The sequence below is a fragment of the Carcharodon carcharias genome, chromosome 3, assembly GCF_017639515.1.
Source record: "Carcharodon carcharias isolate sCarCar2 chromosome 3, sCarCar2.pri, whole genome shotgun sequence".
In the NCBI taxonomy this organism is placed as follows: Eukaryota; Metazoa; Chordata; class Chondrichthyes; order Lamniformes; family Lamnidae; genus Carcharodon; species Carcharodon carcharias.
This window is the reverse complement of record NC_054469.1, coordinates 2,627,417-2,653,508: the sequence shown is the minus strand read 5'-3', so window position 1 is coordinate 2,653,508 and position 26,092 is coordinate 2,627,417. Positions and strand designations below refer to the sequence as shown.

Here is a 26,092-nt window from a genome sequence, read left to right as displayed (position 1 = left end):
CTTGTCTATTTCTTTGTGCATAACAAACTTAAACTGTACCATGTTGTGGTCACTATCACTAAAATACTCCCCCACCATTTCAGCCACCTACCCAGCTTCATTCCCCAGAATTAGATCCAGCAATGCATTGTCCCTTGTTGGACCCTCTACATAGTGACCTAAAAAGTTCTCCTGTACAAATTAAGAAACCCACTTCATCTAAGCCCTTAACATGATGTCTATCCCAATTCATGTTGGGAAATTTGAAATCACAATATATAATTAGCTTATTTTCACACCACCACAAATCATGTACATATTTACTCCTCAATTTCTCACTCCAGAACTTGCTGTACCACTAGCCAAGCTGTCCTAGTACAGCTACAACACCAACATCTACCTGGCTATGTGGAAAATTGCCCACATATGTCCTGTACACAGTGCAACAAATCCAACCCAGCCTCCTCTTAACCATCACTAAGGTGATGAAGGGATCATAAACTGTGGCACTTGCTTAGCAATAACCTGCTCACTGATGCCCTGTTTGGCCTGCACCACTTGACACATGACCTCAAAACATTGGTTCAAACATGGACAAAAAGAGCTGAACTCCCAAGGAGAGTCCAAAGGTGATTGCCTTTGACATGTTTGACAGTGCGTCATCATGCAGCCTGAACAGAACTTCAATCAATGGGAATCAGAGAAACTGCTGGTTGAAGCCATACCTAACACAATGAAGAGGCTTGTGATTGATGGAGGACAGTCATTTCAGCTCAAATCATTGCAGGAGTTCCTCTGGTAATGTCCTTGGCCCAACCATCTTCAGTTGCTTCAATGACTGTCCTTCCACCATAAAAGGTATGAAGTGGAATTGTTTGCTGATAATTGCACAATGTTCAGCACCATTCATATTGAAGCAGTCCATGTCCAAATGCAGCAAGACCTGGACAATGTCCAGGCTGGGTTGACAACCAATATAAACACACCATACAAGTGTCAGGCAATGACCATCTCCAACAAGAGAATCCAACCATCACCCCCTGACATTCAATGGCATCATCATCATCACTGAACTCCACTATCAACATCCTGGGGGTTATCATTGACCAGGAATGGAACATTACCAGCCGTATAAATACTCTGGCTACAAAAGATAGGAGGCTAGGAATCCTGCAGCAAGTAACTCTACTCCTGACTCCCAAAGCTTGTCCACAAGGAACAAATCAGGAGTGTGATGAATTCTCTCCACTGCCTGGATGAGTGCAGCTCCCATAACACAAGCTTGACACCATCAGGATAAAACAGCCCACTTGATTGGCACCACAACCATGCACTCGCTCCACCACAGGCTCCGTAGCAGCAGTGTGTACCATCTACAAGATCCACTGCAGAAATTCAACAAGGTCCACTGATAGCAACTTCAAACCAACAACCACTACCATCCAGAAGAGAAGGTCAGAAAGTAAATGGGAACAAACATCTGGAAGTTCTCCTCCAAGTCACTCACCATCTCGACTTGGAAATACATGACAGTTCTTTTAGTTGCTGTGTCAAAATCTGGGAACTCCCTAACAGCTCTGTGGGTGTACCTACACCACATGGACTGCAGCAGTACATGAACACCTTCAAGGGCAATTAGGGAAGGGCTATAAATAGCAGTCCAGACAAAGCCCACATCCTTTGAATGAAAACATTTTCACTCACAGCATGAAGCAAAGATCAGAGAACTCCCTGAATCCAGGTCAGATAAAGAGTCCAGGTGGTTAAAAACATATGACAGAATTAATGCAGTTTGGTCCCTTCAGCTTATATGCAAAGAAAAATATTACTGCCACAAAGGGAGCACAGGGGTTGACAATAATCCATGATGGTGGGAACATATCATGAGGAGAGATTGAGGAGACTGGAGCTGTTCTGCAAGAGTTCTAAAAAGAAGTGATCTCAATGAAACCACAATACTACACTGACAGGCTAGATGTGGGTCAGATCACAAACGAAGTGCTGGAAAATCTCAGCTCAGGCTGCAGAGGAAAGAAACAGTTAACATCCTGCTTCATATTTCCAGCAGCCAGTGCTTCATTTTTATTTTACACAGCTTGGAGATTTCCCCCTGGCTGGTGAGTCTGTCCCCTTGGCAGGAGTCTGAGAATAAAGGGCAGGTTACTGAAGACCAGGATGGAGGAGATGTTCTCTACCCCAGAGAACTGTGGAAGATCAGGTGATTGAGAATGTCAAAACCCACAATCTATAGACTTTGGGATATGTCATCAAAGCACATGAGGAAGAGCATGTCAGGGGTATTGGGGTAATTGAGCCATGGTTTAATTGAAAGGCAGAGGAGCCTGAATGGGCCAAGAGGCATTCTCCTGTCCATCCAGGGATGGATGGAAAAACAAAATGTACCCAAAAGCAGAAAGTCACTGAATTGACTAAACACACAAACCAGAAGATGGTACGTAGAGAGTTTATTCCCAAAGAACTACAGTTCCATTGAGCTACACTCAGTGCCCAGCCTGTCAGTCACATCCATTTTCCACACAGCAACAGTCCCAACCAACAGGGTCACAGAGAGCAGCGCTACCCCAACAGCTAATCCAGGAACAACATGGGAGGGGGAATCCACAGCAGCATCTGAGGAGAGAGAGAGAAAGCCAGGGTTAGAGGGTCACCAGTTACTCCATCACTAGACACAGGAAGAGGTTCCTCCTTTACCTTTCTCTTCCTGCTCCATCCCAACAGCTAATCTCTCCTCATCTCCCAGGAAAATGATGGAGCCCTCAGCAGTCACCAAGGCTCCAGACTGATCATCAGCACTTCTTCGTCTCTCTGGGGGAAGAGAAGGAGAAAGGTTCAAGCTTCTGAAGCCACAACATTCAATCCAATGGACAATAAACCTGCAGACACTGGGTACCAGACAGGGATGGGAAATCAGCCAGTGCTCAAATATTGTTTCTCTGCATATTCTGGAGGAAGGACTCACTTGAACTGAGTAACATTTCCTGTTACTGCCACTGCAATAAATATCTGCTCCCCTGTTGAGAACCAATTTCAACATCTGCTTTACCCAAATATTCCACAGGACTTCCATGTCCCAGGTGTCTGGACAGGGGTTATCCATTCCCCTTCCAGCTGGAATTCCCACTAATGAAGCTGACAATTGGACACTGGGTCAGTGTTCCCAATGCCAAAGATGGGATCTCTTACCAACCAGGAGATTGGGAGTGGAGTGTACCTGAAGCAACAGATGGAGACTTCAGCAAGCTCAGTTAGGCTGCTTCACTATCCACATTAGGAACAAGGAACCAAAGTACTGCTCAGGCTTCCTGATAACTACCTTCCTGCTGGAACATGTACTCACACCCAACACCCCACAATGATCCCAATGTCAAACTGCACCAAATGGAACTGGGGGCACTTCCCACAACAATTCAGAGTCTCCAGATTCACCACACGATTCCTGGGAGCAACTGGAGCCCTTGTTGAGGGAAGCCAGTGTCCAGATGGGACCCCCACCCCCTCACCATCAGGCTTCAGTTTCTAGTCCGATCCCAGGTACTTACTGGGGCTGCAGGGAGCTGTGCAGTTCTCTCGGATGGAAGGGTGACACACCTCAGCCCTGCAGTGGAAGTAGACCTGCAAAGAGAGAGAGAGAGAGAGAGCAGCATGGTCAGTCCCACAGCTCCCAGTCAGGAGATTGATGCTTCTCCATTCACAGGGTGACTCTCAGCAACAGCCCGGGAACAAATTGAACCAAGGCCCCGACACACTAACACTGAAGGAAGCTCACCTCCCCGCTCAGAGGCCGGGCCCAAACTCGCTCCCAGAAAGTGAAAGTGCTCACTACAAAGCGATGGTGATGAGTTGGGAACCGCAAATGGGAAGCAGCGTCTACCGGGACCAGGCGGCTTTTGTAGTTGTCACCAGCAAAGGGACACCTGCGACACAGACACAGACACAGACACAGACAGGGGGGGTTAGATAGGGAGGGGGCACGAGAGGCAGCTTTACACATCACACAACTAGAAGCCACTCATTGGCTATGTTGAAGGGAATGGAGAGCGAGGCATCTCAATGGCAAAGATCATTCACTCACTCACTCAGTCACTCACTAAATCCCCGCACTGGCCCATTTGCTCTTGTCTCATCCCCAATCTAGCCCAAGGTGCCTCACTCGCTCCTTTACCTGTTCACCAGGAGGTCCCAGCGGAGCCCCGAATACGGCTCGGGGCTGGGGGTCGCCCAGCAGTCATTGAGGACCAGCACCAGGGTCGGGTCGTTCCGCTTCAGGACACGAACCTCCACAAACACGGACTCCCGGAGCACACTGACGATCGGGTAGTCAGTGGCCACGTACCAGCTCCGGTAGGCAGCATCTGAAGAGACAGATAGATGACAGAGCGCCACTATGTGCACACACAGCCTCAAGTTGGACACTACTCGCCATCATTGAGCACTCGCTACCTCTCGCTATTCTCAGCTCCAGAAGCAGAATGCCGGCCTCAGTGACAGGCAGTGGCGGAGAAAGGGTGTAAACTCGGGGCTTCAGCTGCACTTCAGACTCCTGGCTTCCCGTGTAACTGCACTGGACATGGAGCCTGCAACAGAACGGACACGTATGTCTGCACAATTCAGCTCCTCCCCACCTCCAGCCTCTCAATGTGCTCCCATTCTCACCTGAAGGGACTGTCCCGGCTCACCGAGCCCAAAGCTGCATCCAAGATCTCAAACTCAGCCAACACATCCGTTTCATACACCACATTCACCCCGTCCAGCTGCAAGAGACACAAGACGACCATCAGTAGCCGACTCGCAGCCAATGATGGGGTTCCCAAGTCACAATACCTACCCGCTGAGTAGTGCCACACTCAGTGACTGCGAACTGAAAGAGCACAGTGTCTACAGACACCACGATCGGACTGCACTCAGCTCCGTGTCCATCCTTCAGATGCACCGTTGTCAGGTTTACAGGAGGCAGCGTTAAATCCTTGGAGATGGCGATCAGAACGCGCCCATCCTTGGTACAAGCTGCAAGAGAGGCAATGAAAGGCGCTTGGTTTCAGCACAGGGACGGTTAGACAGTGGGACAAACTCCATACAGCTCACAGCCATGTTCTGCTATCTGTTCTCTCATTCTCAATCAGCTGCTGAAGCGGTTAACTAGCAGCCACACAGCACTGCTCTGGCTGTGCTCCAGAGGCTGGCATCGCAATTGAAAGATCAGCTCTGGGGACCTGGGATCCTTCACTCCGCCCTTTGCATCTTCCTGTCCTCCAGCCCGCCCAATTCTAGCCTCATCATCTCTTCTTCAGTTCCCTTTAGCAATCCTTCCTTCACTGGCCACACATTGAAAACCATTGTCTCCTTCAAAGCAACCCCTTCACCTGCTCAATACCTTAGGGAGGGGATTCCCTCTTCAATCATGTCAGTCGGTGCCAGCTCAATCTTGGCTCATTTAACCAGCTTTACAAATACGGATAATTGAAGCAGATTTAATCCTAGCAATCACAGAAACTAAAGCTTCAGGGGAGGAAAATACAGATTCTCCCAGTAAAGGCCGAGTCCATGTGGATTGCAGCTGCTCCTGGGGAGTCCAGCTCTGGACTATGGACGGAGCGAGAATCCACCCACCTGGCAGATTATCCAGGGAATAGAAACAGGGCGGCACATCCCGGCTCCCAGCATCAAAACAGCAGCCCATCCGCACACACTCACTGCCTTCAATCCCCGCAAATCCACACTCTGTGCGCAATTTGGGAGACAGCCAACATTTCTGGGCGGAACACATTGTAATCAATAACAAGCCTAAAAGCCCTACTCCATCCATTGGAACAAGCGGCTCCTCCCAGACAAGTGAGGCTATGGAGCCGACTCCCCCCCTTTTGACCCCAGCGCTGTTGCAGCCACAGGAAATGAGTTTCCCAATCAGACTGACAGAGTCCGCGGTCCACGGGCTCCTGAACATCAAGCCGCATTCCCACGGCTCACACAGACATGGGGCCTGTTTTGAATCAAGCACTAAAGGTGACCCTGGCTCGAGAGACAGCTCCACAAGTCACCCCACTGAAGGACACAGCACTCATCCAATTTACACACAAAGTCTCATGAATGAAAGAAATGTTGAATTGCCAATGATCATATTGTTGTTTGTGTGAGTTCCACACTGGGTATGTTGTGGGGCAGAGAGAGGGCGCTTCCATCCCATAGACACTGGGGAATATTGATTCAGCTCCAGAACAAACCCCTCTCAGAGAGCACATCTACTGGATTGTCTGCTTGTGGTCTCGGGGGATTGGACACATCCCTCATCTAATCCTCTGGCCCCTCCTTCAATCTCTTGCGTTTCGTTTTCCCTGCATCTCTCGACCTGTTCCTGGGAATTGTTTTTGTCTTTTACAGAGATCCATAGCTCTCCCCAAATGTTGAGTGAGCTCAGTGTGGATTTGGATCTTATTTTTCTACGAAGACATCCCTGCTTTGGAGCCCATGAGGATTTTGGAGGATCATTTGACCCCATCAGTGACCTCACAGGGGGATTGAGTTCAGAATACACAGTAGCTTCAGTCCTGTATCTGTGCACTTACATGTTAAACAGTGTCCAGATCATGTTGAAACATTCTGTTTCAATTGTTGAAGGAACCTTTTCCTCTCTCAATGGCTCATGGCTCAGTTCATTGACCTGAAGCAGTTCCCAGAATGTGGTTGATGCTCTGTTCATTCTGAAGTGTCTGAGTGTAAAGTTATGAAGCCCTGACAATGTAAAATAAACATAGAACATGACTAGGCCCTTGGACTGGGAAACACCTCCAATCAACCATTTGTAAATTAACAGTCATTTATTGTTCCCTTTTTTTTAGGAATGAACCTTGTGGAGCAACATAGATTTCTGGACATGTTACAGAAGACAGCAGTGAATGGGAATTGTGAAGATATCCAAAGAAAGATTAGACTGGGTCCTTCAGCTTTTGCAAGATGATGCGACATGTGGATGGGTAAAGGCATTTTGATAAAATGGAGGAAAGAGTTTATGAAGCCAGGTTATCCCCATTTTATTATGAGTCGGAGGTGCTGGTACATGAATAAAGTTGATGAACGAGTGACCTTAACTATTGAAATGAGTTGTTGTCTTATATTAATGTAGGAAGTGTCAGGCTACCAGAAACATGAATGTTCTCCATCGAGGTACATGACAGAGAAAGCAAACAAGACCAAGGAAGTGCTGGTTACACAATGTTACTGGAATGGCAAGGCTTGTTCAGAACTGACAGCAGGGGAGTGAATTCATTCACCCCATTGAGGCCACTTTGCTGGTGGAAAGGGATTGAATAATAACATTAAACTTATACAGCCCAGGTCATAAACAAAGCACAGAGCAAGACTGATTCCCTGTGCTCTCTGACCCCTGACTGCTCACTCCCCACAGATTGGGGCCGGTGTGGTGTTCCTATCCTCATGCAGTGACAGAGCAGTCTCTTTCAGGTACAGCACTGCTCCCCCCCCCCCAATCCAGAGAAGGGGAAGAAACAGAAACCTAACCACAGCCTGCTCTCCCTGCACCATCCAGGTTACCACCTCCAGCTGGTCATCACTCACGCGGTTCAATTATAAAGTACAATACAACTAGTCATTGTATAAGGCTCAGTTAGTGGAGCGTCAAAACACTTGCAGATATGTATGAGACCAGAACATAGAACAGCCCTCACAGCCAGAAAGCTGGACAGGTACAACATCGACATAGCCACCCTAAGCAAAGCAAGACTTGCCTAGGACTCTCAACTTGTGGAGATTGGTACAGGTTACAGTTCCTACTGAATTGGCAAGTCCAAAGGTCATGCTGGACAGCCAGGCATAGGCTTTGGCATTCGATCTCAAACAGTATGTAAGCTTAAGTCACTTCCTCCGGGAATCAGTGATTGACCCATGGTTGCAGCATTCCAAAAATACTAAATAATCAAGGAGCAAAAGTGGGAATGGAAATAAAGACAATAACTATCACTAGAGAAAAAGTTCTAGGGAAACTAATGGGGCTAAAGGCCGATAAGTCCCCTGGACCTGATGGGTTGCATCCCAGGATATTAAAGGAAGTAGCCACAGAGATAGTGGATGCACTGGTAGTAATCTTCCAAGAATCCTTAGATTCTGGAAAAGTCCCAGAGGATTGAAAAACTGCCAATGTAACACCTTTATTCAAAAAGGGATGCAGGCAAACAGGTAACTATACGTCAGTTAGCTTAACATCTGTCACTGGGAAAATGTTAGAATCTATTATAAAGGATGTAATAGCAGAGCATGTGGAAATGCAGAATATAATCAGGTAGAGTCAGCATGGCTTCATGAAGGGGAAATCATGCCTGACAAATTTATTAGAATTCTTTGAGGAGGTAACAAGTAGGATAGATAAAGGGGGATGAGGAGATGTAATATATTTGGATTTCCAAAAGATGTTCAATAAGGTACCACACATAAGGTCACTTAATAAGAAAACAGTCCATGGTGTTGGGGGTAGTATATTAGCATGGATAGAGGATTGGCTAACTAATAGAAGACAGAGAGTTGGGGTAAGGGGGGCATTTTTGGGCTGGCAACCTGTAACTAACAGGTTGGGATCAGTGCTGGGGCTTCAGTTATTTACAATATATATTAATGACTTAGATGAGGGAAGTGAATGTACTATTAGCAAGTTTGCGGATGACACAAAAATAAGTGGGTAGGCAAGTGGTGAGGCTGACACAAGGAATCTTACCGAGGGATATAGACAGGTTCAGTGAATGGGAAAAAACTTGGCAGATAAAATATATTGTGGGAAAATGACAGGTTATGCACTTTGGCAGGAAGAATAGAGGAGCTGAATATTATTTAAATGGAGAAAGACTGCAGAAATCTGCAGCACAGAGGGATTTGGGGGTCCTCGTGCATGAATCACAAAAAGCTAAGATACAAGTTCAACAGGTAATAAGGAAGGCAAATGGAATGTTGGCCTTTATTTCAAAGGAAATGGAGTATAAAAGTAGGGAAGTCTTAATAAAACTATACAAGGCACTAGTTAGACCACACCTAGAATACTGTGAACAGTTTTGGTCCCCTTATCTAAGGAAAGATACACTGGCATTGGAGGCAGTCCAGAGAAGGTTCACTAGGTTGATCCCAGCTATGGATGGATTTTCTTATGAGGAGAGGTTGAGTAGGTTGGGCCTGTACTCATTGGAGTTTAGAAGAATGAGAGGCGACCTTATGGAAACATATAAGATTCTTAGGGGGCTTGACAGGGTAGATGCTGAGGGGTTGTTTCCCCTTGTGGGAGAGTCGAGGACCAGAGGGCATCATCTCAGAGCAAGCGGTCACCCATTTAAAACAGAGATGAGGAGGAATTTCTTCTCTCAGCAGGTAGTTAATCTGTGGAATTCTTTACCGCAGAGGGCTGTAGAGGCTGGGCCGTTGAGTATATTCAAGGCTGAGATAGACAGATTTTTAATCAGTAAGGGAATCAAGGGTTATGGGGAAAAGGCAGGAAAGTAGGGTTGAGGATTATCAGATCAGCCATGATCTCACTGAATGGCGGAGCAGACTCGATGGACCGAATGGCCTATTTCTGCTCCTACGCCTTATGGTCTTACGGTCTTCACTGAAGCATTGCCAGTAACCAGCATGCATCACCCATTAATGGCCATTCTCCAACAATGACACACAGAATCACACAGTGCAGAAGAGGCCCTTCAGCCCATCAAGTCTGCACCGACATGTGAGAAACACCTGACCTACCTACCTAACCCCATTTACCAGCACTTGGCCCATAGTCTTGAATGTTATGATGTGCCAAGTGCTCATCCAGGTACTTTTTAAAGGATGTGAGGCAACCCGCCTCCACCACCCTGTATTCTATCAGAACCCCAGCAAGATAATTAGTGGAGTACCCCAAATGGACAAACTCATTATTCTTGGTGATTTCAATGGCTGAGTGGGCACTGACTCTCCTACATGGAGAGGAGTATTGGGCACTGTGGGGTTGGCAGATCAAACCCCAATGGCCAGCTCCTTCTCCCTGAGCACAGTGAGTTTGACCTAATCATCCCAAACAACAGTCTCCCGGCAAACACACAAACTGAAAACAACAGAGATGCTCCCCAGATCAAGTCACTGACACACCTTGGACTATGTTACTGTAAGGCAGCGAGACCACCAGGATGTTCACTCTACCTGTTCCCTTACAGGTGCAGGATTCTGTCCTGACTATCGGCGGAGTATTATGTTTTTGAAGGTATAATCTGAGGCTGTTCAGCCCAGAGTGAAGCGGCAAACATAGAAATAAGAAACTAGGAGCAGCTGTAGGCCATTCACCCCTTCGAGCCTGCTCTGCCATTCATTATGGCAAGCAGCAAGTAACATTTGTGCCACCCAAATGTCAGGCAGTGACCATCTCCCACAGGAGAGAATCCAACCATTGCCCCTTGACATTCAATGGCATTACCATCACTGAATCCTCCACCATCAACATCCTGGGGGTTACCATTAACCAGAAACTGAACTGGACTAGCCATATAAATACTGTGGCTACAAGAGCAGGTCAGAGGCTGGGAATCCTGCGGTGAGTACCTCACCTCCTGACTCCCCAAAGCCTGTCCACCATCTACAAGGCACAAGTCAGGAGTGTGATGGAATACTCCCCACTTGCCTGGATGAGTGCAGCTCCCACAACACTCAAGAAACTGGACACCATCCAGGACAAAGCAGTCTGCTTGACTGGCACCACATTCATAAACATTCACTCCCTCCACCACCGATGCACAGTAGCAGCAGTGTGTGTACCATCTACAAGATGCACTGCAGGAATTCACCAAGGCTCCTTAGGCAGCACCTTCCAAACCCACAACCACTACCATCTAGAAGGACAAGGGCAGCAGATAGATGGGAACACCACCACCTGGAAATTCCCCTCCAAGTCACTCACCATCCTGACTTGGAAATATATCACTGTTCCTTCACTGTCGCTGGGTCAAAATCCTGGAACTCCCTCCCTAACAGCACTGTGGGTGTACCTACACCACATGGGCTGCAGCGGTTCAAGAAGGCAGCTCACCACCACCTTCTCAAGGGCAATTAGGGATGGGCAATAAATGCTGGCCCAGCCAGCGAAGCTCACATCCCGTGAATGAATAAAAAAAACATGATCATGGCTGATCCTCTATCTCAACACTGCACTCCCGCTCTCTCCCCAAAGCCCTTGATGCCTTTAGTGTCTAGAAATCTATCTATTTCCTTCTTAAATATATTCAGTGACTTGGCCCCCACAGCCTCTGTGGTAGAGAATTCCACAGGTTCACCACCCTCTGAGTGAAGAAGTTTCTCCTCATCTCAGCCCTAAATGGCCCACCCCGTATCCTGAGACTGTGACCCCTTGTTCTAGACCCACCAGCCAGAGGAAATATCATCCCTGCATCCGGTCTGTCCATCCCTGTCAGAATTTTATACATTTCAATGAGATCCCCTCTCATTCTCCTAAACTCCAGTGAATATAGGCCTTGTCGGCCCAATCTCTCCTCATACAACAGTCCTACCATCCCAGGAATCAGTCTGGTGAACCTTTGCTGCACTCCCTCTATGGCAAGTATATCCTTTCTTAGGTAACGAGACCAAAACTGCAGACAATACTCTAGGTGTGGTCTCACCAAGGCCCTGTACAGCTGCAGTAAGACATCCTTGCTCCTGTACTCAAGTCCTCTCGCAATGAAGGCCAACATACCATTTCCCTTCCTAACTGCTTGCTGCACCTGCATGTTCACTTTCAAAACAAAAACAGAATTACCTGGAAAAACTCAGCAGGTCTGGCAGCATCGGCGGAGAAGAAAAGAGTTGAAGTTTCGAGTCCTCATGACCCTTCGACAGAACTGAGTGAATCCAAGGAAGGGGTGAAATATAAGCTGGTTTAAGGTGTGTGTGTGTGGGGGGGTGGGGGAATTTGGGTGGGGGGAGAGAAGTGGAGGGGGGTGGTTGTAGGGACAAGCAAGCAGTGATAGAAGCAGATCATCAAAAGATGTCACAAACAACAGAACAAAAGAACACAGAGGTGTTAAAGTTGGTGATATTATCTAAACGAATGTGCTAATTAAGAATGGATGGCAGGGCACTCAAGGTATAGCTCTAGTGGGGGTGGGGGGAGCATAAAAGATTTAAAAATATTTTAAAATAATGGAAATAGGTGGGAAAAGAAAAATCTATATAATTTATTGGAAAAAAAGGAAGGGGGAAACAGAAAGGGGGTGGGGATGGGGGAGGGAGCTCACGACCTAAAGTTGTTGAATTCAATATTCAGTCCGGAAGGTTGTAAAGTCCCTAGTCGGAAGATGAGGTGTTGTTCCTCCAGTTTGCGTTGGGCTTCACTGGAACAATGCAGCAAGCCAAGGACAGACATGTGGGCAAGAGAGTAGGGTGGAGTGTTAAAATGGCAAGCCACAGGGAGGTTTGGGTCATTCTTGCGGACAGACCGCAGGTGTTCTGCAAAGCGGTCGCCCAGTTTATGTTTGGTCTCTCCAATGTAGAGGAGACCACATTGGGAGCAACGAATGCAGTAGACTAAGTTGGGGGAAATGCAAGTGAAATGCTGCTTCACTGGAAAGGGGTGTTTGGGCCCTTGGACGGTGAGGAGGGAGGAAGTGAAGGGGCAGGTGTTACATCTTTTGCGTGGGCATGGGGTGATGCCATAGGAGGGGGTTGAGGAGTAGGAGGTGATGGAGGAGTGGACCAGGGTGTCCCGGAGGGAGCGATCCCTATGGAATGCCGACAGCGGGGGGTGAAGGGAAGATGTGTTTGGTGGTGGCATCATGCTGGAGTTGGCGGAAATGGCGGAGGATGATCCTTTGAATGCGGAGGCTGGTGGGGTGATAAGTGAGGACAAGGGGGACCCTATCATGTTTCTGGGAGGGAGGAGAAGGCATGAGGGCGGATGCGCGGGAGATGGGCCGGACACGGTTGAGGGCCCTGTCAACGACCGTGGGTGGAAAACCTCGGTTAAGGAAGAAGGAGGACATGTCAGAGCAACTGTTTTTGAAGGTAGCATCATCGGAACAGATGCGACGGAGGCGAAGGAACTGAGAGAATGGGATGGAGTCCTTACAGGAAGTGGGGTGTGAGGAGCTGTAGTCGAGGTAGCTGTGGGAGTCGGTGGGTTTGTAATGGATATTGGTGGACAGTCTGTCACCAGAGATTGAGACAGAGAGGTCAAGGAAGGGAAGGGAAGTGTCAGAGATGGACCACGTGAAAACGATGGAGGGGTGGAGATTGGAAACAAAATTAATTAAATTTTTCCAAGTCCCAACGAGAGCATGAAGCAGCACTGGAGTAATCATCGATGTACCGGAGAAAGAGTTGTGGAAGGGGGCCGGTAAATTGTATAGATTTTTCCTTTCCCACCTATTTCCATTATTTTTAAATATTTTTAAATCTTTTATGCTCCCCCCACCCCGACTAGAGCTATACCTTGAGTGCCCTACCATCCATTCTTAATTAGCACATTCGTTTAGATAATATCACCAACTTCAACACCTCTGTGTTCTTTTGTTCTGTTGTCTGTGACATCTTTTGATGATCTGCTTCTATCACTGCTTGTTTGTCCCTACAACCACACCAACCCCCTCCACTTCTCTCCCCCCACCCAAATCCCCTGACCCCCCTCCCCACACACCTTAAACCAGCTTATATTTCACCCCTTCCTTGGATTCACTCAGTTCTGTTGAAGGATCATGAGGGACTCGAAATGTCAACTCTTTTCTTCTCCGCCGATGCTGCCAGACCTGCTGAGTTTTTCCAAGTAATTCTGTTTTTGTTTTGGATTTCCAGCGCTTGCTTTCAGTGACTGGTGTACAAGGACACCCAGGTCCCTTTGTACATCAACATTTCCCAATCTATCACCTTTTAAATAATACTCTGCTATTCTGTTTTTCCTACCAAAGTGTGTAACTTCACACTTATCCACATTATACTGCATCTGCCATGTATTTGCCCACTCACTCAACCTGTCTAAATCACTTTGTAACCTTTAACACCCTCCTTATTGCTGATTTTCCCACCAAGTTTTGTGCCATCAGCAACCTTGGAAATATTACATTTGGTTTCCCCATCTAAATCATTGATATATATCGTGAATAACTGGGGCCCAAGCACTGATCCCAAGCACTGATCTATGCAGTGCCCCATTAGTCACTACCTGCTACTCTGAAAAAGACCCATTTATTCCTACTCTCTGTTTCCTGTCTGCTCACCAATTCTCAATCCACAAAGTAGCTTGATCTAACTGTTCTTAAAGACATGGTCAAGAGACAGGACCTGTAACACAACCAGTTCAGTGTGCCATGTACTTCTCGGCTATGCTTCAGTACGCACTCAAACAAAAGTACACATTCAGTTCAGGACAGTATGCAACCTTCTCAACTTGCACAAAGGTTACCGAACAACTACTGAGTGAACTGCCTTGTGAATGACAGCCCTCTTATAGCACAAACTCTGTAGGACATTCAGCTGCTTGTTGAACAGTTCACCCTAGCTCCAGAAAACTTTGGGCTGACAATAAGTCTGAAGAAGAGAGAAATCTTGTATCAACCTGCCCCTGGCCACTTAATCCAAGAGCCTAGAGTCACTACCAATAGCAAACCCCTCTCTTCAGTACAAATGGTTTGTTATCTTGGGAATATCCTCTCCATTAACACTACACTGGATGCCAAAACCAACCATTGCCTGATAAAAACAGACTCACTCACTTTGGAAAGAGCATGGAGTTTGTCTCAGGACAAAGATCAAAGTCTACCAGGCAGTGCATCTTACTTCACTCCTTCATTGATGAGAGATTGGACAACCTACAGAGAACACATAAAACAATGAGAAGCATTCCATCTTCACTGTCTGAGATCTGTTTGCAACATCAGGTGGGAGGACAAAATCCCCAACACTGAGTTCTTGCAAAGTGCTGCATACCTGGCTTTGAGAACATGGTCATCAGAGCTCAGCTTCACAGGCTGGGTCATGTGCTTCACATGGAGAATTCTTGCATAGCGAAGGCAGTACTCTACAACCAACTGAACACAGGAACCCACACCACAGGATGTCCAAAACTCAGTTATAAAGGCAATTAGCCTCATAGCTTGCAGAATCACAACTCATGAGCAAAAAGCAACCTTGGACATACATAAATGGAGAAGTCTCTGTCATCAAGTGATTTGAGGACAACAGAGTGAAGTGAATTCAGGACAAGCATGTGCAAGTACAAAGCCATTGCCTCCACCCATCCCTCCAATACCGACTTCATATGCAGCATTTGCAATCAGTTATGCAAATTGAGATTTAGCCAAATGTCCCACAAGAGACAGCACCAGCCTAGATTGTAAACTGATCATTTTTACTTGCTGAACACTCATCTGTCAAAGCGATGGGAGAATCCATGACTGACACCTTCTATTAACCTGTTTTGAAGATTAGAAAGAACCATTTGATGCATCCCAATGACTCGATAACATCCTCAGTGTGAGGATTGGCACAGACTTCAACACCAGTTAGATTTTTGGTCTTACTTTGGGATCAGTCACTGTTGAGAAGCTCAGACTGTACCTGTCCCAACATACTCTGCACTTCTCCAGAGCTCTTACTGGCCTCAGGCTTGGTGAGAGAGTTACATTTATTGTCCACCCCAAGTTGGGTTGAGATGGTGGTAGGTGGGCCTTGTTCTTGGACCAATGCAGTATTTCTGGTGTGTGGACAATGTTCCAGGATTACAGGCCAACATGAATTCCAAGACTTTGACCAGGGGCAATGTAGGGACACAAACAAAATATGGTGAATGTTGCAACGATGAAAGATCTCCAGAGGAGATGGGGTCAGTGGCAGCCTGGATTTGATAGGGTAGACACCAGGAGGATGTTTCCACTTGTGGGAGAGACTAGGACCAGGGGGCACAGTTTAAGAATAAGGGGTCTCCCTTTTAAGACAGACATGGGGAGATTTTTTTCCTGAGTGTTCCTGGTCTGTGGAATTCTCTTCCCCAGAGAGCAGTGGGGGCTGGGGGTCATTGAATTTATTCAAAGCTGAGTTAGGCAGATTTTTGATAGACAAGGGAGTCAAGGGTTACAGGGGCCAGAGAGGAAAGTGGAGTTGAGTCCATAACCAGATCAGCCGTGATCTTATTGAATGATGGAGCAGGCTTGAAGGGCCTACTCCTGCTCCTAAATTCTATTTTCCTATGTTCCTGTCAAGTTGTCTCAGGGTCTTATATGTTTCGATAAGATCACTTCCCATCCTTCAAAACTCCATTGGGTATTGGCCCAACCCACACAAACTTTCTTCATAAGACAACCCCCTCTTAAGGCAACCCCTTCATCTCAAGGATCAGCCCAGGAAACCTTCTCTGAGCTGCTTCCATTCCAAGTATCCCTCCTTATATTAGGTGACTAAAACTGTACATAGTACTCTAGATGCGGTTTCACCAATGCCCTGTACAGTTGTAGCAAGATTTCTGTACTTTTATACTCCATCTCCCTCGCAATAAAGGCCAACATTCTATGTGCCTTCTGAATTGCCTGCTGTATCTGCAGACTGACTTTTTGTGACTTATTTACCAGGACACCCAGGTCCCTCTGTACTGCAGCTTTCTGCAGTCACACTCAATTCAAATAATATATGGCTTTCCTGTTCTTCTTGCCAAAGTGGACAACCAATATTTTTCCACATTATACTCCATTTTCCAAATTTCTGCCCACTCAACCTATCTATACCCCTTTGTAAATGCTTTGTATCCTCCTCACAACTTGCTTTCCTACCTATCTTCATAAAATCTGAAGATTTTGCTACAATACAGTTGATCCCCTCATCATAAATATTTGAGGCCCCAGCACTGATCCCTGCAGCACTCCACTAGTTAGCTTGCCAACCTGAAAATGACCTATTTATCCTGACTCTATTTCCTATAAGGTAACCTCTATCCATTGCTAATATATTACCCACAACACCATATGCTCTTATCTTGCATATTAACTTTTGACACGGCAGCTTAGTATTCACTAGAAATCGTGATAAACCACATCTACAGGTTCCTCTTTATCCACCTTACTTGACACTTTCTCAGAGAACTTTAATAAACTAGTCAAACACTATTTCCCTTTCACAAAACCATGTTGACTCTGCCTGATTATATTATATTTTTCTAAATGTCCTGTAACTACATCCTTAATAATGGGTTCTGTGTATTCTGAAATATCCATTTAAATATCTGACACTGCATCTCTATTGACCTATCCCTCAAACTAATTTGCTAGTTAGAGATACTAAATGAACACTTCACATCAGTATTCACCAAAGAGAAGGACTTAGCGGTTGATTTGTCTAGGGAAGAGTGTGTAGATAGCATGGACCATGTTGAGATCAAAAAAGAGGTGTTAGGCATCTTGAAGAATATTAAGATGGATAAGTCCCCAGGGTCAGATGGGATCTACCCCAGAGTACTGAGGGAGGCAAGGGAGGAGATTGCTGGGGCCTTGACAGAAATCTTTGTATCCTCACTGGCTATGGGTGAGATCCCAGAGGACTGGCGAATGCCCAATGTTATTCCATTGTTTAACGGTAGCAGGGATAATCCAGGAAATTACAGGCCGGTGAGCCTTATGTCAGTGGTAGGGAAATTATTGGAGAAGATTCTTCGTGACAGGATTTACTACCATTTGGAAGCAAATGGGAATATTAGTGAGAGGCAGCATGGTTTTGTGAAGGGGAGGTCGTGTCTCACTAACTTGACCGAGTTTTTCGAGGAAGTGACAAAGATCATGGATCGATGATGGAAGGGCAGTGGATGTTATACACACGGATTTCAGTAAGGCCTTTGACAGGCAGAGGGATCTGGGTGTACAGGTCCACAGGTCACTGAAAGTGGCAACGCAGGTTTAGTGAGAGGCAGCATGGTTTTGTGAAGGGGAGGTCGTGTCTCACTAACTTGATGAAGTTTTGAGGAAGTGACAAAGATGATCAACGATGGAAGGGCAGTGGATGTTATACACATGGATTTCAGTAAGGCCTTTGAGAAGGTCCCTCATGGCAGACTGGTACAGAAGGTAAAGTCGCACGGGATCAGAGGTGAGCTGGCAAGATGGATACAGAATTGGCTTGGTCATAGAAGTCAGAGGGTAGCAGTGGAAGGGTGCTTTTCTCAATGGAGAGCTGTGACTAGTGGAGTTCCGCAGGGATCAGTGCTGGGACCTTTGCTGTTTGTAGTATACATAAATGATTTGGAGGAAAATGTAACTAGGCTAATTAGTAAGTTTGCAGACAACACTAAGGTTGGAGGAGTTGCAGATACTGAAGAGGATTGTCAAAGGATACAACGGGATATAGATCGGTTGGACACTTGGGCGAAGAAATGGCAGATGGAGTTTAATCCAGACAAATGCGAGGTAATGCATTTTGGAAGGTCTAATACAGGCAGGAATTATACAGTAAATGGCAGAACTCTTAAGTGCATCAACAGGCAGAGGGATCTGGGTGTACAGGTCCACAGGTCACTGAAAGTGGCAACGCAGGTGGATAAGGTAGTCAGGAAGGCATATGGCATTCTTGCCTTCATTGGCAGGGGTACTGAGTATAAAAGCTGGGAAGTCATGCTGCAGCTGTATAGAACCTTGGTTAGGCCACACTTGGAATATTGGAATATCGGTCACCACATTACTAGAAGGATATGGAGGCGTTGGAGAGAGTGCAGAGGAGGTTTACCAGGATGCTGCCTGGTCTGGAGGTTATTAGCTATGAGGAGAGGTTGGAGAAACTCAGATTGTTCTCACTAGAGCGACGGAGATTGAGGAGAGACTTGATAGAAGTTTACAAAATTATGAGTGGCATGGACAGAGTAGATAGTCAGAAGCTTTTTCCCAGGATGGAAGAGTCAATTACTAGGGGACATAGATTTAAGGTGAGAGGAGAAAACTATAAAGGTGATGTGCGGGGCAAGTTTTTTACGCAGAGGGTAGTGAGTGTCTGGAATTTGCTGCCAGAGGAGGTGGTGGAAGCAGCTACGATAGTGGTGTTTAAGAGGCAGCTTGACAAATACATGAATAGGATGGGAATAGAGGGATACGGACCCCGGAAGTGCAAAATGTTTTAGTTGACGGGCAATATGATCAGCGCAGGCTTGGAGGGCCGAAGGGCCTGTTCCTGTGCTGCAATTTTCTTTGTTCTTTGTTCAGTTCACTTCAACTAGCTCTGCTTTCAGGCCCTCAGAATTGCCCTTATTTGAGTTTAAAATAGTAGTCTACCTGACAATGCGGAAATTTGCCCAGGTATGTCCCTGTCCACAAAAAGCAGGACAAATCCAACCCAGCCAATTACTGCCTGTTCAGTCTACCCTCAATCATCAGCGAAGTGATGGAGGTGTTGTCAACAGTGCTATAACATAAGAATAGAGGAACGTAGGACTTGGGAGCAGTAGGCCTTAGATCCTGCTCCACCATTTGATAAGATCATGGTTGATTTGATTGTGGCCTCTTCTTCACTTTCCTACCTGCACCACATGACCCTCGAATCCTTTGTCAAACTCTGGCCTTGAATATATCCAATGACCCAGCCTCCACTGCTTTCTGGGAAGAAAATTCCACAGACTAACTACTCTCAGAGGAAAAAAAAATTTCATCGCCGTCTTAAAAGCAGGCCACTCATTTTTAAACTGTGACCCCCTAGAGCTAGTCTCCCACACAAATGGAGCCATCCTCCTGGTACCCACCCTACAAAATCCCCTAAGAATCTTACATTTCACTCAGATCACCTCTTATTCTTCTAAACCCCAACAGGTACAGGCCCAATCTGTCTTCATAAGATAAGGGCCTTCACCCAGGAATGAGTGAACCTCCTCGAAGCTGCTGCTAATACATGTTCAAATCAGACCCAAACAATACACAATATTCCAGATGTGGTCTCCCCAAGGCCCTGTCCAGCTGCAGTAAAACTTCCCTACTTTTATATTCCATTCCCCTTGCAATAAACATCAACATCCCATTCCCCTTCCTAATCATTTTCTGCACCTGCAGACTAATTTTTTAGGATCTATGTACCAGGATACCCAAATCCCTCTGTTCCACTGAGTTCTGCAGTCTCTCTCCAATTCGAGTATACACTTTGCGGTTCTTCCTGCCAAAGTGGACAAGTTCCCACATTTCACACCATTTACAACATGTTTTCCCCACTCAACCTATCTCCATCCCTTTGCAGACTCTTTAACTCCTCTTGACAACTTACTGTCCTACCCATTTTGGTGTCATCGGCATTTTTATCTCCCATATATTCGGTCTCTTCATCCAAATCATTGATGTACATTGGAAATAGTTGCGGCCCCAGCACTGATCCCTGTGACTCTCCACTAGTTACAGCTTGTCAACCTGAAAAAGATCCATTTATTCCGACTCTCTGCTTCCTGTTAGCTAACCAATCCTTTAGACAGGTTGAGTGAGTGGGGCAAATACATGGCAGATGCAGTATAACCTGGATAAGTGTGAAATTATCCACTTTGTTAGGAAAAACAGAATGGCAGAGTATTATTTAAATGGTGCTATTATTTAAATGGTGGAAATGTTGATGTACAAAGGGACCTGGGTCCTTGTACACCAATCACTGAAAGCAAACATGCAGGTGCAGCAAGCAGTTAAGAAGGGAAATGGTATGTTGGCCTTCATTGCGAGAGGACTTGAGTACAGGAGCAAGGATGTCTTACTGCAGCTGTACAGGACCTTGGTGAGACCACAATCGGAGTATTGTGTGCAGCTTTGGTCCCCTTACCTAAGAAAGGATTGTCATAGAGCGAGTGCAGCGAAGGTTCACCAGACTGATTCCTGGGATGGCAGAGTTGTCACATGAGAGATTGGGCCGATTAGGCCTGTATTCACTGGAGTTTAAAAGAATGAGAGGAGATTTCATATAAAATTCTGACAGGGGTGGACAGACTGGATGCAGGGGTAATGTTTTCTCTGGCTGGGAGGGTCTAGAACAAGGAGTCACAATCTCAGGATATGGGGTAGACCATTTAGGACTGAGATGAAGAGAAGCTTCTTCACTCAGAGGGTGGTGAACCTGTGGAATTCTCTACCACAGAGGCTGTGGAGGCCAAGACACTGAATATATTTAAGGAGGAAATAGATTTCTAGACTCTAAAGACATCAAGGGGTATAAGGGGAGAGCAGGAGTATGGTGTTGAGATAGCGGATCAGCCATGATCATACTAACAGGTGGCTCGAAAGGCCAAATGACCTACTCCTGCTTCTATTTTTCTATGTTATCCATGCTCCCCTACACCATGTGCTCTTATTTTGTGTAGTAACCTTTGAAGTGGCATCTTATCAAATGCCTTTTGAAAATCCAAGTACACCACATCCACAGGTTCCCCCTTTATCCACATTACCAATTACTTCCTCAAAGAACTCGAATAAATTAAACACAATTGCACCACTCTCAAGGTATCTGTACCTTGCTCGTCCTGCTTTCTACCTTTAATTAGCACATTCCTTAGATAATATCACCACCTTCAACACCTCTTTGTCCTTTTGTCTGTGACATCTTTTGGTTATCTCCACCTATCACTGGCCCTCTATCCAGCTCTACTTTCCCACCCCCTCCCCCTTAAACCAGCTTATATTTCACCTCTTTTCTATTTTTACTTAATTCTGTTGAAGAGTCATACAGACTCGAAATGTTAACTGTGTTCCTCTCCGCCGATGCTGCCAGACTTGCTGAGTTTTTCCAGGTATTTTTATTTTTGTTTTGACTCTGCCTGATTTCATTATGATTTTCTAAGTATCCTACTATAGCCTTCTCAGTATTGGATTCTAGCAATCTCCCTCTGACAGATTTTAGGCTGACTGGCCTTAGTTTCCTGCTTTCTGCCTCCCTCCTCTCTTAATTAAAGGTGTTACTCTGCTGGGACCTTTTCAGAATCTAGGGGACTTTGGAAGATTATAACCAATGTATCTGCTATCTCTACACCACTTCTTTTAAAACTTTGGGATGCAAGCCCTCAGGGCCTGAGGACTTGTCATTCTTTCGGTCTAAGAGTTTTCCCGGCACTTTTATCCTAGTGATAGTGATTGTTTTCAGTTCCTCCCTCCCTTTCACTTCTTGATTTTGAAGTGTCTTTGGGAAATTTTCTAAGTCTTTTATAGTGAAGACAGGCACAAAATACATGTTCAATCCTACCGCCATCTGCTGGTTTTCCATTAATAATTTCCCAGACTCTCTCTGGAGAATCAACACTCAATTTAGTTACTCTTTTCCTGTTTAAGCACTTGCAGAAACTCTTACTACCTGTTTTTATATTTCCAGCTCGAATTCTCTCGCGCTGTAATTTCTCCCACTTTATTTTTTTCTCCACTGTATCTCTTGCCACTGCACTGGAGCAGGAAGTCAGTGCCACTGAAATCGTCGCTATATGCCCGGAACAGAAAATCGACACCCACTCCTTCCGTAGGTGCATTCAAGGTGCTACTGCCGATATCGTTGTGCACCCATTGTCCATTGAATGCTCACCACTTACATGCTTTCTGCTTGGCTCCCTGCCTCCTCGCTGCTTCAGCCATCATCCCCTTCGTCACCCCTTTCGCCACACCCCTCGCCACCCCCCTCACCGTCCCCTCACCATCCCCTTCACCAAGCCCCTCACCACCCCCCTCACCGTCCCCTTCGCCACCCCCCTCACCGTCCCCTCGCCATCCCCTTCACCAAGCCCCTCACCACCCCCCTCACCGTCCCCTTCACCACCCCCCTCACCGTCCCCTTCGCCACCCCCTCACCGTCCCCTTCGCCACCCCCCTCACCATCCCCTTCGCCACCCCCTCACCACCCCCCTCTCCGTCCCCTCGCCACCCCCTTCGCTATGCTGCACGAGAGGGGTACGGGGAAAAGGCAGGGCAATAGCACCAGGTTTTAATGCTCATTTGGAGAGCCGGGGCAGACACAATGGGCTGAATGGCCTCCTTCTGTGCTATGAAAATTCAGTGATTCTGTGATGATCATAATGAATGGTGGAGCAGGCTCTAAGGACTGAATGACCTACTCCTGCTCCTAGTTTCTATGTTCCTATGATTTAATAGCGGCTGTTTCATATTCATGGCACCTGATTTTGGTCTCGCTGACATGGGCAAACACCTTCTCCATACCGAGATTAAGGCCTTAATCTTAACGATGTCTATCAGATCCACCCTTAGCCCTCTTTTCTAGAGGAAAGTGTTCTAGCGTGTTCAATCTTTCCTGATAAATATATTCTCTAGGTTGTAAAATCACTCTTGGAAATTTTCTTTCCATTTTCTCCAGTGCCTCGATAACATTATTCAGTTTTGGGTTGTGAACGTCTCTGGAAAGGACATTCACATCCTTAATTGCCCTTGAGAAGGTGGTGGTGAGCTGCCTTCTTGAACCGCTGCAGTCTATGTGGTGCAGGGGAGGTGGTGGCATTGTCACTGGGCTGATATTCCAGAGACCCAGGGTAATGCTCTGGGGAACCCAGGTTCGAATCCCATCTCAGCAGATGGTGGAATTTGAATTTAATAAAAATTTGGAATTAAAAGTCTGATGATGACCATGAAACCTGGGGACACTGTGGAGCATCTGTGAGTCTGAGAGCATCGTGGATAGCACGTTTAGAGAGGTGGTCACAACGCAGATGAAGGGACTTGAGGAAGGAAGGGAATGGGTGACCACCAGGCAATCCAAGAGAAACAGGCAGGTAGTTCAGGAGTCCCCTGGGGTCCCACTCACAAATCAGTATTCCATTTTGGAGGCTGATGAGGACGTTGGTTCCTCCAGGGAGTGCAGACAGAGCCAAGCTTCTGGTACCATAAGCAGCCTGTCTGTACAGGAGGGGAGGAAGAGCAAAAGTAATAGGGGATTCTACGGTCAGGGGAAAAGATAGGCGCTACTGTGGCCATCAACGTGACTCCAGGATGGTACGTGGCCTCCCTGGTGCCAGGGTCCGGGATGTCACTGAACAGCTGCAGGGCATCCTGAAGGGGGAGGGTGATAAGGCAGAGGTCATGGTACATGTTAGCACCGATGACATAGGTAGAAAGAGGGATGAGGTCTTGCATCAAGAATTCAGGGAGTTAGGCAGTAGACTGAAAAGCAAGACCTCTCGGGTTGTAATCTCTGGATTACTCCCAGTGCCACATGCTAGCAAGCTCAGAAATAGCAGAATAGCACAGATGAACACGTGCTTAAGAGTTGGTGCAGGAGAGAGGGTTTTAGATTCCTGGATCAGTGGGACCGTTTCTGGGGAAGGTGGGAGCTGTACAAGCGGGACGGTCTACATCTGAACCAGAGCGGAACTAACATCCTTGCAGGCGAGTTTGCTAGTGCTGTTGGGAGGAGTTTAAACTAATTCGGCAGGGGGAGGGGACACAGAATGTTAGCAGAATAGGGACATATAATACAGTAAAACAATCAAGTCAGAGGGAGTACAGCTACAATAAGCTTCAAGGGAGTAAGGCAAGGCTGGATGGCCTCTACTTTAATGCCAGGAGTATTACAGGTAAAACGGATGAGTTAAGGGTGAAGATTGATATGTGGAATTGTGATATAGTAGCCATCACTGAGATGTGGTTGAGGGAAGGGCAGGATTGGCAGCTCAACATTCTGGGATATAGAATCTTTAGGCAAGATAGGAGAGGGGGTAAAAGAGGAGGCGGCATTGCATTATTTGTTAAGGAGTCAATTACTGCAGTTAGGAGAGATGATATCTTGGAGGGGACATCGAATTTGTGGGTGGAGCTTAGGAATAAAAAAGGGGCAGCCACATTGTTAGGTGTTTATTGTAGACTCCGAAATAGTCAGCAGAAAATTGAGGAGCAAATATGTGCACAATCTGTGGAGGTGTGTAAAAACAATAATAGGGTAATTATATTAGATGATTTCTACTTTCCCAACATTAGTTGGGATAGACATAGTGTTAAGCGCTTGGAGTGGATTTCTTGAAATGTGTACAGGAGAACTTTTTAGGTTAATATGTAGAGGGTCCAACAAGAGACGGTGCATTGCTGGACCTGATTCTGGGGTATGAAGACGGACAGGTGCCTGAGGTGGTGGTGGGGGAGCATTTTAGTGATAGCAACCATAACATGGTACAGTTTAAGCTTGTTATAGACAAAGAAATAGACAAATTGCAAAAAAATGTTTTGGATTGGGGGAGAGTGGATTTTAGTAAAATAAGGTGGGATCTGGCCAAGGTAGACTGGGAACAGCTACTTGTGGGGAAATCTACAGAGGAACAGTGGGGTGTTCAAAAAGGAAATGGGGAGGGTACAGGCTCAACATGTTCCCTCTAGGGTGATAGGAAGGAGTAACCAGCCCAGAGAACCATGGATGACCAGTGATATTCAGGGTAAGATGAGAAGGAAAAAGGAAGCTTTTAGCAGTGACAAGGGAAGCAAATCAGCAGAGGCATTAGTGGAGTACAGAACATGCAGGGTGGAGCTTAAGAAAGCAATTAGGAGAGCAAAGAGGGGATATGAAAAAGCTCTGGCTGGTAAAAGTAGGGAAAATCCCAAGTTATTCTCTAAGTATATCAATGGGAATAGGATAACTAGGAAAGAGTAGGGCCGATAAGAGACCAAGGGGGCAATCCATGGGTGGAGCCAGAGGTTGAGTTAACAGTGAGGTTGAGTGTCTTGGGCTACAGGAAGATATAGATGGAATGGTCAAATGGGCAGATAAGTGGCAGATGGAATTTAACCTCAAAAAGTGTGAGGTGATACACTTTGGAAGGAGTAATTTCACAAGGAAGTATTCAATGATCAGCATGACACTGGGAAGTTCTGAGGAACAAAGGGACCTTGGCTTGTGTCCATAAATCTCTGAAGGCGGAGGGGCATGTTAGTGGGGTGGTGAATAAGAAATGTGGGACACTTGCCTTTATCAATCGAGGCATAGATTACAGAAGTAGGGAGGTCATGTTGGAGTTGTATAGAACCTTGGTGAGGCCACAGCTGGAGTACTGTGTGCAGTTCTGGTCACATTATAGGAAAGATGTGATTGCACTGGAGGGGGTGCAGAGGAGATTCACCAGGATGTTGCCTGGGGTGAAACATTTAAGTTATGAAGAGAGGTTGGATAGACTTGGGTTGTT

At 46.4% G+C, this 26,092-nt stretch overlaps 1 protein-coding gene across 1 annotated transcript; it reads right to left on the bottom strand.

Annotated features, from left to right (window-relative positions):
• Window positions 1–2,427: 2,427 nt before the first annotated feature.
• Window positions 2,428–5,951, bottom strand: LOC121275742 (zona pellucida sperm-binding protein 4-like). The gene is made up of 9 exons (XM_041183337.1): window positions 5,912–5,951; window positions 4,826–5,028; window positions 4,654–4,751; window positions 4,441–4,574; window positions 4,163–4,352; window positions 3,767–3,914; window positions 3,540–3,612; window positions 2,692–2,805; window positions 2,428–2,610 (listed from the first exon to the last, which is right to left on the bottom strand). Exons 1-9 carry the CDS (start codon window positions 5,949–5,951, stop codon window positions 2,459–2,461), a joined length of 1,152 nt encoding a protein of 383 aa, XP_041039271.1. The 3' UTR covers window positions 2,428–2,458.
• Between the last annotated feature and the right edge of the window lie 20,141 nt (window positions 5,952–26,092).

Excerpts from the sequence above, each read along its gene's own strand:
- LOC121275742 (XM_041183337.1), bottom strand. The coding sequence starts at position 5,951 with ATGCGGCTTGATGTTCAGGAGCCCGTGGACCGCGGACTCT. Across the intron at positions 4,353-4,440 it reads GGAGCTGAGAATAGCGAGAG|ATGCTGCCTACCGGAGCTGG; the intron begins GTAGCGAGTGCT and ends CTGTCTCTTCAG. Across the intron at positions 3,613-3,766 it reads CCCGGCCTCTGAGCGGGGAG|GTCTACTTCCACTGCAGGGC; the intron begins GTGAGCTTCCTT and ends CTCTCTTTGCAG.